Source organism: Olea europaea, chromosome 9 (genome assembly GCF_002742605.1).
Source record: "Olea europaea var. sylvestris chromosome 9, O_europaea_v1, whole genome shotgun sequence".
Taxonomy (NCBI): Eukaryota; Viridiplantae; Streptophyta; class Magnoliopsida; order Lamiales; family Oleaceae; genus Olea; species Olea europaea.
In genome coordinates this window covers 10,883,754-10,897,676 of record NC_036245.1, presented here as the reverse complement: position 1 = coordinate 10,897,676, position 13,923 = coordinate 10,883,754, and the positions used below count along the sequence as shown (strand labels likewise).

The 13,923-nt window shown below is 34.1% G+C and overlaps 2 protein-coding genes across 2 annotated transcripts; one reads left to right on the top strand and one right to left on the bottom strand.

Moving 5' to 3' along the window:
• The first annotated feature begins 4,509 nt into the window (after positions 1–4,509).
• On the top strand, positions 4,510–7,006 carry LOC111399653 (cytokinin dehydrogenase 1-like). Its single transcript, XM_023027089.1, has 5 exons — positions 4,510–5,255; positions 5,572–5,699; positions 5,778–6,038; positions 6,161–6,423; positions 6,501–7,006. Exons 1-5 carry the CDS (start codon positions 4,619–4,621, stop codon positions 6,874–6,876), a joined length of 1,665 nt encoding a protein of 554 aa, XP_022882857.1. The 5' UTR covers positions 4,510–4,618; the 3' UTR covers positions 6,877–7,006.
• A 46-nt stretch (positions 7,007–7,052) lies between these two features.
• On the bottom strand, positions 7,053–7,763 carry LOC111399654. Its single transcript, XM_023027090.1, has one exon. The coding sequence runs from the start codon at positions 7,572–7,574 to the stop codon at positions 7,245–7,247; it is 330 nt and encodes a 109-aa protein (XP_022882858.1). The 5' UTR covers positions 7,575–7,763; the 3' UTR covers positions 7,053–7,244.
• Between the last annotated feature and the right edge of the window lie 6,160 nt (positions 7,764–13,923).

Genomic DNA, 13,923 nt, shown 5'->3' with positions numbered 1-13,923 from the left:
CATATCCCGTCGTTAATCTCATTCACTACAATCCTTCCAGGTCCAACAAATGGTATCAGAACTTGATTCTTGTTGTGGATTAGTTGAGTTTTTTTTAAAGATGGCTGCTTTGAAGTATGATATTTCGCAATTGGATCGCAATACAAGGTTTTCTTTGTAGCATGTAAAGATGAGAGTTAGTTTGGCGCAGTTGGATTTGGATGATTTGTTGCTTGATTTTGAGAAAATGTCAGCTAATTGGACAACGGAGGAGAAACAACGGAGGGATCGGAAGGCTTTGTCGTTGATTCATCTTCATCTATCCAACAATATTTTGCAGGATGTCTTGAAAGAGAAAACATCAGTTACTTTGTGATTTAAACTAGAGCAGTTCTGTATGACCAAGAGTCTTAACAGTAAATTGGCTCTAAAGCAAAAGTTGTATTCCCATTGCATGGTGAAGGAGGGTCGTTGGAAGACCATATTGCCTTGTTCAAGGAAATTGTCATAGATTTGGAGATGCTGGAGGTTAAGTACGACGAAAAGGATCTTACCTTGATCCTGTTATGTTTGTTGTCTGACTCTTATGCGTCGTTTCGAGACACCATTTTGTATAGTCGAAATACTTTAACTATAGACGATGTCTATGATGCTTTGCACTCAAAGGAAAAGTTGAAGTATTTGGTTGGAGTTACATCGAGAGATGAGGAAGCTCTAGTATCTCTTGATGATCGACGGAGGGATAGATTAAGGGCAAACTTTAACAATTTGTACTGCTTCTACTGCGGGAGAAAAGGACACCTAAAGAGGGTTGTGACAAGTTCAGGCTAAAGGTGATTTAGCTGCAAATTATAGAGGGCAATTCTATAATTCGGACGTGACTAATGTTGTCAAAAAAATTTCGGATGGCGGAGATGTGATGTTGACCGTGGTTTCTGACTTGAAATCTAGGCCTGACGGGAGTGGATTCTCAATTTAGCATGTTCGCATCATATGTGTTCCAACCGAGATTCATTTAAGACATGAGGATGTTTGGCAAGGTGGAGTTGTGCTAGGGAACAACGAGTCTTGCCGTATTGCTGGAGTCGGTCGAGTCATCAGAACAATTGCGCAGGTTCGACATGTTCCAAACTTGAAACGGAATCTTATCCCACCGAGTGCCCTGGATGCAAAAGGGTATAGATTCTCTTGTGAAAGTAGAGTCCTTTGGGTCCAACGGGGTGTTCGGGCTGTACTTGAGGGACAAAGAAGGTTTCAATTGTACATCTTGCAGGGGAACGGAGAACCATTTAAAGAGACATTTGGACAAGTTCAGCACCGTGGTGAATATACAGTTTGGTACAGTACTTCTTGTAGCGAGCTTTGAGTGGTTAAGAACACTGCTAGAGAAAGTATTGATAATTCCGCTTTGCCATCAATTTCAGCAGATACACTATGTTCATTTGCTAAGGTTAGACTCATGGAGCATAGGTACCATGATGTTAATAATGTCTAGGACGCTTTTTGGAACGTTGCAAGCGACAGTTCTAACAAGGGGCCTTCTAATTCAGCATGTGGTATTGTTTCTGTTACAGGGTATGCTTCGACTCTATTTGGTCAATAGTAATTCCTCAGTGGAATTTTGGGAACTCGAGATTTAAGTTCAAGTGTCGTTTGTGGACCCTTGTAGAGGACGACGGTTTGGTTTGCAGAGTTTTGGTTACTGTATTGAAGAGATTTGCTATTTTGATGCAAATGGATTTGAAATTTTGAAGTTTCATTCGTTGCACAGAAATTTGGGTCAAGTGGAAATACTGCATTTGTGACCCAAATTAGGGTAGATTTTTTTGAAAATAAATTGTTTCCTTATTTTCATGGAAGGAAAATTGTTTCCTTATATTTTATGTGATTTTTTATGAAAACGTATTATTTCTTTATTTCAAATTATTTACATTTTTATGCTATGTCATGTACCTATAAATAGTAGTCTCTTCTTTCAGTTTTGTTCAAGCAAGAATTGCTGAGTTCTTGTATTTCTCTCCATATTGTCGATTAATAAAACATCGTGCTTATGCGATTAACTCTCTTTATTAATTTATTTACTTTTAAGTATTGTTTCTTGTTGCGATCTTCTTTACATCATATCGCGTCGTTAATCTCGTTTACTACAATCCTTCCGGCCCAACAATATTTACCACTTGCTTCTTAACATGCATCGCGCCTGATGAAGTTCTCTTGCCACATTAGTAGTTTGAAGGTTTTCTCTGGTCCAATGGGGGGCGGTAGATCAATTTCATAACATGCATACCCCCTAGAACTAAAGAAATAGTTGACATGTTTAGCACGTTGGTAGGTAGATGGGATTGAAAGAAATTGAATTTGGTCACTCGACTCGTCCGTCTAGAATTATTCTAATATGGTATCAAAATTTAGATAATAGTATGCCTGAATTACAAAGTTAAAATGTGATATATGCAGTAACTACTTTGTAGAAAAAAATGCCACACATTCTCTCTCTGCTGGAGACATGTTGCACTACTATTTTCGATCAAAAATACACTTTCTTGGAGTTGGTATTGTACTGTCCTCAAATGGGAAACAGTACTACGAGAATGAAGAATCTCCTTGATCATCATGATCTCAACCACAGGATAGGACATCAACTTCATCACATCACCACATCACACAAAATAATTTTTGCCAGATTTCCCGTTGCAAAACTTTGCATGTACACTATAATTGCGCCATAAACAAAAGGTAACAATGCATTTTCAACTCCGATGTACCGAGCACGAATGCCATACAATAAATCTAAATTTGGCACATAATATGTAATGAAAATACTTGTGACTGAATGCATTAGAACCAAATAAATGGAGGAATAATCTGAGAAACCTGAGTGCTTTTGATTGGCCAAGAAAGCAACATACATTGACACAATAGTATTATGTAATTGGAGAATAAAATTAGAATTGTCCCACTATTGGGATCCAAGACTCCATTGATACTTTGTTTAGTGTTCCCCCCATTCAAACTGTCGAGTTTTAAATTTGTTTCTGTGCCATATTTGTTTATCAACACTAGAACAAGTGCCCCATGCCCCTCCATACATGAACCATAAAAACAGTTCTTAGAGTACATTCATAGGTATTCATATATATAGAAAGTGATAAAAATGGGACACAGAATTTATCTGTCAATAATGTATAGTATGGTTCTTCCAAACATAACATAGAATTAACAGCATAACATATGCATGCGGTAAAACGTCCGTTGCAGTTTCATTACTACACCATATTTCTTCTCCGGCCCTTCTATATTCTGAGTTTAACCCAACTGGAAGAATAAAATTATGATATAAAATGGTGTTTGGCTGTGTAACATATTGCAGAAAAAATTCCACTTTGAATATAAAGACATGGAAAAGAAAAAGTTTTAGGCAGATTATGTTACAATCATTTACATTGGTACAAGTGCTAAAACAAGAAACTGACCTTTTCTGATTCAATCATGACACTCTAAAAGCATTGCATCCAGTAGGGGCCTCCCCACAATGGTTTTTTCACCCTCCAAATAGAAACAAAAATACTTTATCTAGATTATGATCACAATCTATGCATGCAAATACAAAATAAATAAATGAACTGGTGATAAAATACACATTTTCACGTGGAGCCAATGGATGCTGTGAACAAGTCTCAGGTTTTTCTCTGAAAAATAGCTATCAGACTATTAAGTTAACATAAAGAAATCGATAGGACATTGATACCATTAACTAGTAATTTAGTGCGCTACCGACAATGAACTAGTTATTGTTCTCAATAATTTGGAGTCAGTGATACATATTTTTGGTCATTTCTTCGGTTCATTTCTAGATCTACAAGATCTAGAGCAAGTAAACTACAACACCTTCAATAGACAATGTGAATTTCGCTTTAAGTCTCCCACTTCTTATCAGTTCTAATGAGATTTAGAGTGTGTTTGAGCCCCTTTTTTTGGAAAAATAAATTTATAATAGTGAGTTTTGCAGAGAATGTGTGGTAAAAAAAAAAAAAGGAAACAAAGAAAAAGAAGTAGAAAAGGAAAAAAAATGGGTTTACGTATAAAGTTTTTTTCATTGAGAAATTGTGTGGTATAAAATGAATTTAAGAAAAAATGAGTTTTTAAAGAACTGAGCTCAAATAGGGGCATAGTGGGGACCCATAACAAGGAAATTTTACAATACATCATACACAACTGAAAACAGTGCATGCACACAACATATAGAATTGCCAGAAAATGAATTCATCAACTTCTCCACATGTGATCATATTTGCTCAAATTAATATAAAAGCTCAATACGACATAGGTGGCTGAAACTGTGGAAAGCTATAGAGAATATGCGATATCTCGTTCTTGTATAATTTCTGAGAAAGTAAAAGGATGAGTGAAGAATAATCTTGAAAAAGAAACCCCATTGTGAACAGTAGACAATCATAAGAACTTACAAAATGAGTGTCTATTGACTGTTCAACCACATCCTTCTCTTTATATACTCGTCTCTATCATTCACTTTCGAGGCACTTCTTCTACTTTCTTTTTGATTTATTCATTCACGAAGAAGAATACAGGAAACAAAAAAGGATATAACTGCTCCTTTCTCTCTACCATCCCATAAGAGATGATTAACTTCAAACATAACACGATAGCCTTAAGAATTCTAACAGTTTTTCTTGTTAGCTTTACAGTCAACAAAAAACATCTCTGCTCCAACCACCCTTCTATTACTTCAACAAATTCTCCTCATTTATCTTTACATTCATCATTGGTAGAGATGGTATTTGATGGGCATCTAAGCTTTGAAAATATCGAACATACGGCTAAGGACTTTGGCGGTAGATACCGTTTCATGCCATCAGCAGTTTTATATCCAAAATCAGTTTCTGATATTTCCTCTATCGTAAAACATATTTTTCAAATGGGTGAAACAACAGAACTTACTGTTGCTGCTAGAGGTCATGGCCACTCCTTTGAAGGCCAAGCACAAGCACATGGAGGTGTTGTTATCAATATGGAATCACTTCGGGTGCCAGAAATGAGTTTTCACACTGGAAAACTGCCCTATGTTGATGTTTCTGCTGGTGAACTATGGATAAATATTCTGCATGAAAGCCTTAAACATGGCTTAGCACCAAAGTCATGGACTGATTATCTTCATCTTACAGTTGGGGGCACCTTATCTGTCGCCGGAATCAGTGGCCAAGCATTCCAGCATGGACCTCAGATAGATAACGTCTACCAGCTACAGGTTGTCACAGGTCAGTGTTCATTTCACACTCATAATTAGTCTGATTGTCAGAAGATCATATAGTTAGGTAGGCAAAAGAAACCCTGGTTTCACTCTAGCAAAGAATTGTTGTTTTGTGATGAACTGGGGACAGGCTCAGCCACCCTTCTCCTTATTTTATTCAGCAATGACTCGTGGTTTTCTCTAACTCAAGTTACAAAGTGCTTGCACTAATTTGGAAAAGACTGCTGCCTTGAAATGTAGTCATGAATTGCTCCTCTATTACAATTCCCTGCCTATGACAATCAAAAAGCAGAGGACACTAATCCTATTCATTTTTGTTTCAGGCACAGGAGAAGTTGTAACTTGTTCAGAAGAGCAGAACTCCGACCTCTTCCATGCCATACTTGGAGGGTTAGGACAATTTGGTATCATCACCCAGGCAAGAATTGCACTAGAACCAGCACCCAAAAAGGTTACAAAATTTTCACTAACTTACAAACTTACTGCAGGAAAGATCACTTTATATAACCCACAAAATGTCATCTCACAGGTTAAATGGATCAGAGCACTTTACTCAGATTTCGCCGTATTTTCCAAAGACCAAGAGCATTTAATATCATCTGAAAATTCTTTCAACTACATAGAAGGGTTTGTCATTATAAATAGGACTGGTTTATTAAACAACTGGAGAACTTCTTTCAGTTCCAAAGACCCAGTACAAGCCAACCAGTTCACTTCAGAAGGTAGGGTCCTGTTTTGCCTTGAAGTCGCAAAATATTTTAACCTAGAAGACTCTGATCACATTGATAAGGTGAGCCATTTTACTTCACTTTGTCCCAATCAATTTGGAAAGACAGTGATACTAAACTTTTGACACCAAATAACTCGTGTTTTTGAAGGTTATCATATTCATAACCATTTCCTTGTATGCAGGACATTGATACTCTATTATCAGATTTAAATTACGTTCAATCCACTCTCTTCTTATCTGAGGTGTCTTACGTGGATTTCTTGGATAGAGTACACGTCTCTGAATTAAAACTTCGGGAAAAGGGGCTGTGGGAAGTGCCACACCCCTGGCTAAATCTTCTTATTCCAAGAAGTAGCATTCATCAGTTTACCCAAGAAGTTTTTGGAAACATTCTTACAGATACCAGCAATGGTCCTGTCTTGATCTATCCTGTCAACAAATCAAGGTACTAATTTGTTTAGTAAGAAACTAACTAGTTTCCTCTATCAGTTTGAATCTGACTTTTAATAACTTTTATTGAAGGTGGAAAAATGGAACGTCTATGGTTACGCCTGAGGAGGATGTCTTTTACCTAGTTGCATTTTTGTCTTCAGCATTGCCGTCCTCCACAGGAAAAGATGGCTTGGAATACATCTTAACCCAACACAAAAGAATTCTTAACTTTTGTGGAAGATCGAATCTTGGGATCAAACAATATTTGCCTCATTATAGCACTCGGGAAGAGTGGAAAGCTCACTTTGGTACTTTCTGGGAAGTTTTCTCTCAAAGGAAGTCCATCTACGACCCTCTAGCAATCCTAGCTCCTGGACAAAGAATCTTCCATAAGCAAAGGCATTTGGACGACGACGACCTAAAGTCACTTCGCTCGGTGAATAGAGTTCTAGAGGCACATAGATAAAATATCATAAAGCCTCTTTAAGTGTACATAAAAGAATTTGTACTTCAGTCTCAGAGAGCATCATAATAGTGCTTATGGTACTTCAAGAATATTATCGTAAGAGAGAATACCATACTTAGACATTTATTAACATCCAGAAAGGAACATGACCATCAAGTGTCATTTCAAGAAGAACATTAGAAAAGCTACAACTAAATTCCATAATGAAGAATGAACCCCAGAATTGCCACAAGAACTTAATCACATCGCTTATACAGTGAAACGAGGTCACATATTCAACCATCAAGAACAGGACCCTAAGTCTAAAGGAGCAAGAAATATCAGAAGAAACCAAGGGTACCTAATGTAAATTCGTAACAGGAATACATTTATTTTGCATCACCTTTCCAGCCAAGGCCTGGCCTACCTATTTTTTCCTGTAAATCTTCATAGTCTCGGGCATTGTGAAGAGAAGCCTCAAAATCAGTGGAGTCACTTGCAACTGGAAGAAAACTACTTATATCGTCCCTAGCTCCAAAGCCTCCAGCACGCATAACTTCATCAGCTGTTCTAGAGGCCTCCATGTTGACATCTCCAGAAGCATCTATAGATGCAGTAGAAATAGGTTCATTGGCATTCACAGCATCTTTAAAGTCAAATTTATTGACTCCTGGGACGTCTTTAAAAGGAGCAGGCTGTTCTGCCAGATTCTCTCTCATGTCCTGAGGTTGAACATCTTCAGCTACCTCCTCTGTGCTTTCACTGTTCTTATCTAGTTCAAATAAAGTTCAAAGAAATTCACTTAAGAACTTCACTGTTGCAACGAAATCTACACAAACTATATAGTTTTAAAAACGTTTGCTCATAGCATGTAACATCAATGGCTCGAAGAAAACCCATATCAAAGTAGCAACTACCTTTCAGATTTTTGTACAATACAACTCCATGATGATTGATGCTTGCAGAAATCCTATTGTTGTCTTCAAATGAAACTAATCTGTTAAATAAAAAATAACTCTTCAAGGATTGTATCATCACTATATAAAAGAAAATATAAGGTTCAATGCAGTAGCATAGAATCTCAGGCTAAAAGTGTTAAATTAGTTCTGCCGCAGCCATGAGACTCATTGAAAATGAAATAAACTTGGTCCTATACTGCCATCCACAGTGTGTAGTCATGTAACATTCCTTGTTACTAATAATGCTTAATTTTAGTTTTATCTGAAAGCTCAGTAGAAAACCACCTGATGGCTGGATATACTACACAATAAAGGGCCTCTAGAAAAGGGGAATAAACTCTAAAAATCACTTCATGCTTAGGATTGAGTATCTATAGCAAAACCAAAATCCAAATCCACAAAAATACAGTGAATAAAATTTAAATACAAGATTAAATTATATAAGCGTGGCTCTGTCTGAAAGCAATCAAGTGGTTCGAAAGTCCAAAAAGGAAAATCTCGATTATAAGAACTCCTATCCTCAGTTAATGAAAGCTTTCCAAAGAGAAAAGAAAAATCAACAAAAACTCCAGAAGATCAAATAAACGCACCAATGAAAATAAGTATACAACTTATTTCACTCTCATATCTCAAACTGTCAAACATTCCTATCGCACAGAATCAGATCTTCACCTACATTGAGAACTGGACAATTTCATTACAGTTCATTCTTATTCTGCTTCATATGCAAACTTAAAGCCACGATTGATTCCTTTTTATGTATATCAACATTGTGGTTTCCACTCATTTTTGTTAACCTCCATCTATGTAATAAATCGCACGCACGCACGCATAACAAGTCTGTGTAGGTATTGTTTGTTTTTCCTCTGTTAAGCTAACAAGTAAAAGGGCATTTGAAGGATGAAAAGAGAATTACCAGGAAGCTAAAGAGCTCTTGCTAAAGCAGAATCGCCGATCTTCTTGGCCACCCTCTGTTTCTTGGAGCTTTCACTTTCCAAGTGAGGTGTTTACGTGTGCTTGAACTGTTTATGACACGTATCAGTTGCGTTTATGGGGAAGCTGTCTAGAGGAAGCCCACTGCGGCCCAGTTAAAGGGTCAAAAGATTGGGATAAAAGGAAAAAAGAGGGAAAAATTCAGGCGTATTGTTTATACCAATTCAAAAGTCAGCTCAATAATTTGAAAGTTCAAAATTTAAGTATGTATCCAATTAATTACAAATATTTATTAATTAAACATAATAAAATTACTGTTATATAATTAGTTGTCACTGATTCATAATTATCGATTACAGATTTATTCACTGGTCATATATCATCAAATTAATTGATCACATATTATTTTAATGTCACAAATCAAAATTTTTATAGGTCATGGATCATTCAAATTACAGGTCATATTTTAACTATGGGTCACATAGGTCACAGTTTATTAGTCACAATTTATTTTTTAGTCACAAATACTTAATTTTTTGTCACGAATCAGCGAAATAGTTGGTCACAAATTCCAAACACCCCACTACATTGGTCCTGATCCAATACCAATCTTTGCGACAAATCACCACCACCTAATGGACGCTTGCACCACACCATCGTAACACCACACCCAATCTAGATCCCATTCCACCATAATACTTGGTCACAAAAACTACCCACCCTACCACAACACCATCACAACCACCACCAACACCACCACCGCACCAACGATTGGTAATAGCTCAGCGCGCACAACACTTCTGTCACTGCTCTCAAGTCGCGCACTGTGCAGCTCAACATCGGGGTCGAAGATCTGAAAGCGCTGCTCATATCAAGGCCGTCGCCACCACTGTCGAGAGAGGAGAGATTAGGAAAAAGAGAAGCGGCGTCGAGAGAAGAAGAGAAGTGACCGTCGTGTGTGTGTTTAGAAAGAGAGAGAGAGAGAAGTGAGTTAGGATTTGGTATACGTGGGGGAATATTTAATATTTTCAAAACTTGAAATCTGAATAAAAAAAAAAATCTTCTGGCTTAGCATTTGCACTGTGATTTTCAAAAAATCGGGAATTCTGTAATTTCCATAAAAGAAAAATGAAAGGGCGGGGTGAATTAAAATGATTTTTTAATTTTTCTTAAATATTATAAAAATTAAGGGCATGTTCGGTAGTAATTATAAGAATTGATTTTTTGATCGTTAGAGAAAAATGGATCCCACTTGTGAGAAAATAAGGCAAAAATGATAGCTAAAATAGTAAAATAACGATCAAAAAATTAATTTTTTTGGTAAAAGTTGCTACCAGACAGGGACTGAATCTTTTACGGTGCACGTAACACTCTATTAGATCCGTTATAGTGTATATAATATTTTGAAATAATAATTTACATTGCGTTATATACAATGTAATGATCCTTGTTACTTCGTACGTAATTTTTTTTCAAAGTTACATTCACACAAAACCCCGTACCTTACTCGCCTCCATTTGCCACCATTCATCACTAGTTGCGTCTTTAGTGTCCTGCATACAAACATTGGATTATGCTACTTGTATATAAAAATGATACATAAAAGATTACATAAAATGATGTGGGGGGAAAAGATTAGATAAAAAAGTTGACTGTGTTTTAAACTAGCAATTGATATAATGATATGTGGTATTATGTAATCTATTATATAAAACTTGATGTACATGTAGCAAGATCTACCGACATTTCCTCCAAACCCCCATTAATGGATTGAAAATTTTAAAAGCAACCATACAAATAAATTCTCTTTCAATAATAGCAATTCAACATGTCACGCACAGTCGAGGCCAGTACTAGTAGTATAGAAGCAGCCTAGATTGAAGTGGGCTTACTATAGCCCAAAGCTTCACAGCTGTAAGCAAAAATTTGAAGTGATGCATCTTTATAGACAAATTTGGATGGAATAACGCTCCTTTCACAAGCAAAGAGAACGATTTATCATCGTTCTTCATCGATGAGAATCCACGAGTGTAAGAAAATATAATGATAAATAGATTATCATTCCATGGAGACTATGTATCCAATCTAATGTTAATTAATCCTAACTCTAATCCCGTGGTCATTTTTTTATTGATGAACTATACTAAATTATCTAATTAAATTAATTATTAAAATGATAAACTATGAAAACTTTTGTAAGATACGTATTAACGAGGGTGTTCTCAACTAAAATTTTTACAGATTTTAAAATATTATAAATTCTAATGAATTTTATAGATTTGAATAGATTTTCACAAATTTCATAAGAATCTCATTAAAAATCATGAAATTTCACAAGATTTTGTTATATGTATTTTTAAGTTTGAAATTCATCCAAATCTTTTAAAATCTGTATATTAATGAAATCCTATGAATCAACTAATTATTTGAGAATACTTAAATTTTAAATTATTTCATTAAAATTCATTAAAATCTCACTTGGTGACACCTAAATATTAATGAATTTCATTAAAATCCTAACTCGGGATACCTAAATTTGGTTGGGGGGACATCCTCCTAAAACTTCAAGTCTCCCTTATTAATCTATTTTAATGTAATTCAATACCATGACAATATGTGTTAAATCTTGTTGATCAATGTTATTAATTCATTTAATAATCTTTGTTGAGTGAAATTAACTACATCCTTCCATGTGACATTCTTATATCTTTTTGAAAAATACGAACATGAAAGTAATATATGAAAACTCTAGAACATCGATTGAAATCATACAAAGATATGAATATATCTCTATCATCTTCAAGCCTCGCAACAATTGTTACAAAAAATTACACTTCAATTCAATTATTTGTCAGATAATTAAAAAGTATTAAACCATATAACAATCATCCAAAAATAAAATAAAAAATGCTGAGTGTAAAAGTATTAAAATTTAAATTATAAGAGATAACCCGAATTCTTGATATACAAAGAAAAAGAGGGAGGAATCAAGAAATCTTAAATCTCTTCAATGGTTTTCTGATTGACCTCCAGTTGCACCTTCCTTGTCTCTGCCCAAAACTCAGGATTGGATCTTTGAATAATTGATTTCTTGTATCTTGTCTCTTGAATTCTTCCAAAAGAATGATTAATTGGCCTCCCCTTAGTTGCAAGATTTAATGTATTGTATGATACTATAGGTCTCTTGTAATGTTGGAGGAATACCTATATCTATGGTGGCTGAATTTAGGTCATAATTCACATTCAAGGGGAATTAGTGTTTGCATCTATTAAATAACGTTTATTCAATAAATTTGTTTTTTGATATGCAGTTTGATTATTCGTTCAGGATTGAATCTATATTATCCACTTTGGTGTATTTTTGTGTCAATATTATGTGTTTCAATAATTTATATAGGTGTGAATAGGCTTGGGCATCGAGTGGGTCGATCTGAGTATTTTAATATCTAGAACCACCCATTATGATTCGAGTATTTCACAAATGGAACCATTCGGGTCTTTGTAAATGCTAAAATCAAACCCGAACCGTCAATTCCGGTTCGATTTCAGTTCTATCCATAGCATTTTATATAAATCTATTTAATAAATATTTTATATAGATCCTTTTAATACATATACTTAATATGCCACTACTCAAAAATATTTGTGCAATGGAGAAAATTGAGTTAAAAAATTTTCAAAGAGCAAAATATTGGATATTAAAAAGCCACAAAAATAGGAGAAAATAAAATAAAGATAAAAAATGAAATTATAATTTGAGAAAAAATTATTTTTCTTAATAAATCTTATTCGATCTATAAAAGAGACACTATGCATATAATTTAATTATGAACAATGTTTAAATTCTTTTACTTTCAAAACGAACTAATATATTAAAAAACTAATTAAATACATAACTAATATAGTATCAAAAAATTACGGTCTGCATATTGAACTCACTTTGTTTGAATAAAAAATATATATATTTAAAAAGATAACCACGAATTCAAGATAACAAAAATGCATGACACAATACAAACACTGAATATATCAAATTCAATTGCCGTGCTATGAAAAATTAAAAAATCACTTAAGTTTATTAACAATACAAGAAAATAAATAACTTGAATTACAAAGAATAAACACTTTAATTCATCAACTTACACCACAACCTTTTTGAAATTTTTGATTTCTAAAATACTCAAATTGTAAACATTAATATAGAATAACATCTGGAATGCAAAAATCTGATGTAAGGCAGATGTAAAAAAGTAAGAGCCAATCTTATTTTTTAGTGTTAAAATTTAAAGTTTTAGACTAATTACTAACAAAATTAGGATTTTTAGGTTTTATATGTTTTTTTAGCCTATAAATTGTAAATAAATTTTTTTATAAAAATTGGTTCCATTCGAGTATCCATGGTTCTGATTTAAGATCCAAGAACCGAACCGAACCCAGTAAGTTATCGGTTATCGGATCCGGTTCCCAACTTATTTTTTCAGGAATCGGACCTAAACTTTTGACTCCAGTTCGGGAGATTCAATTCCGATTAAAATGTCCAGGCCTAAGTGTGAGTATTTTTATGTGGTTTACATATTTGTAATTATGTGAACTACAAATAAAAAGATGAAACATTATAGGACGTTTACAAAAAAATATTATATAAAAAGAAGTGTTGTAATGAAAACATCAAGTTTGGCCCCCATTTTTTGAAATGAAAATGGGTGAAATAATTTAATTTTTTTTTAAATGAGTGGTTGAAAAAGAAGGAAAAGTTTTCGATTTACGTATAATATTATTTTCTGAAAGATTGTGTGGTTAAAAATAAGAGAGAAAAATGAAATATAATGTAATTGAGGCCAAATTGAGGCTATATTTCATTTTATTCAACATTTTCACATTATATACACAATTTCATAAAAAAAAAAAAATTTATTCATATATTTATTATTTTTAATAATTTTAATTTCTTCTTTAATAATATCAATTGCCTCAATATCTTTCAAAAAACGGCAGTAGTATTTCAAAAATATTAAGCATATCATTCATCTGATGCATAAAAAGTACAAAGCAAATGCTTACTACTAGTGATTAGAAAGAAAACTCAGAGAAACAAAATCATAATAAAGTGTTATATTGATTCATTTCATATCAATAAAATTGTTGACCAGTTACTACGAACAACTACATAAGGGTA

What these genes read in the sequence shown, in the direction of transcription:
- LOC111399653 (XM_023027089.1), top strand. Translation starts at nt 4,619, where the DNA reads ATGATTAACTTCAAACATAACACGATAGCCTTAAGAATTCTAACAGTT. An exon ending in TAGAACCAGCACCCAAAAAG is followed by an intron (nt 5,700 to 5,777) that starts GTTACAAAATTT and finishes GTCATCTCACAG; the next exon opens with GTTAAATGGATCAGAGCACT. An exon ending in ACTCTGATCACATTGATAAG is followed by an intron (nt 6,039 to 6,160) that starts GTGAGCCATTTT and finishes CCTTGTATGCAG; the next exon opens with GACATTGATACTCTATTATC.
- LOC111399654 (XM_023027090.1), bottom strand. Translation starts at nt 7,574, where the DNA reads ATGAGAGAGAATCTGGCAGAACAGCCTGCTCCTTTTAAAGACGTCCCA.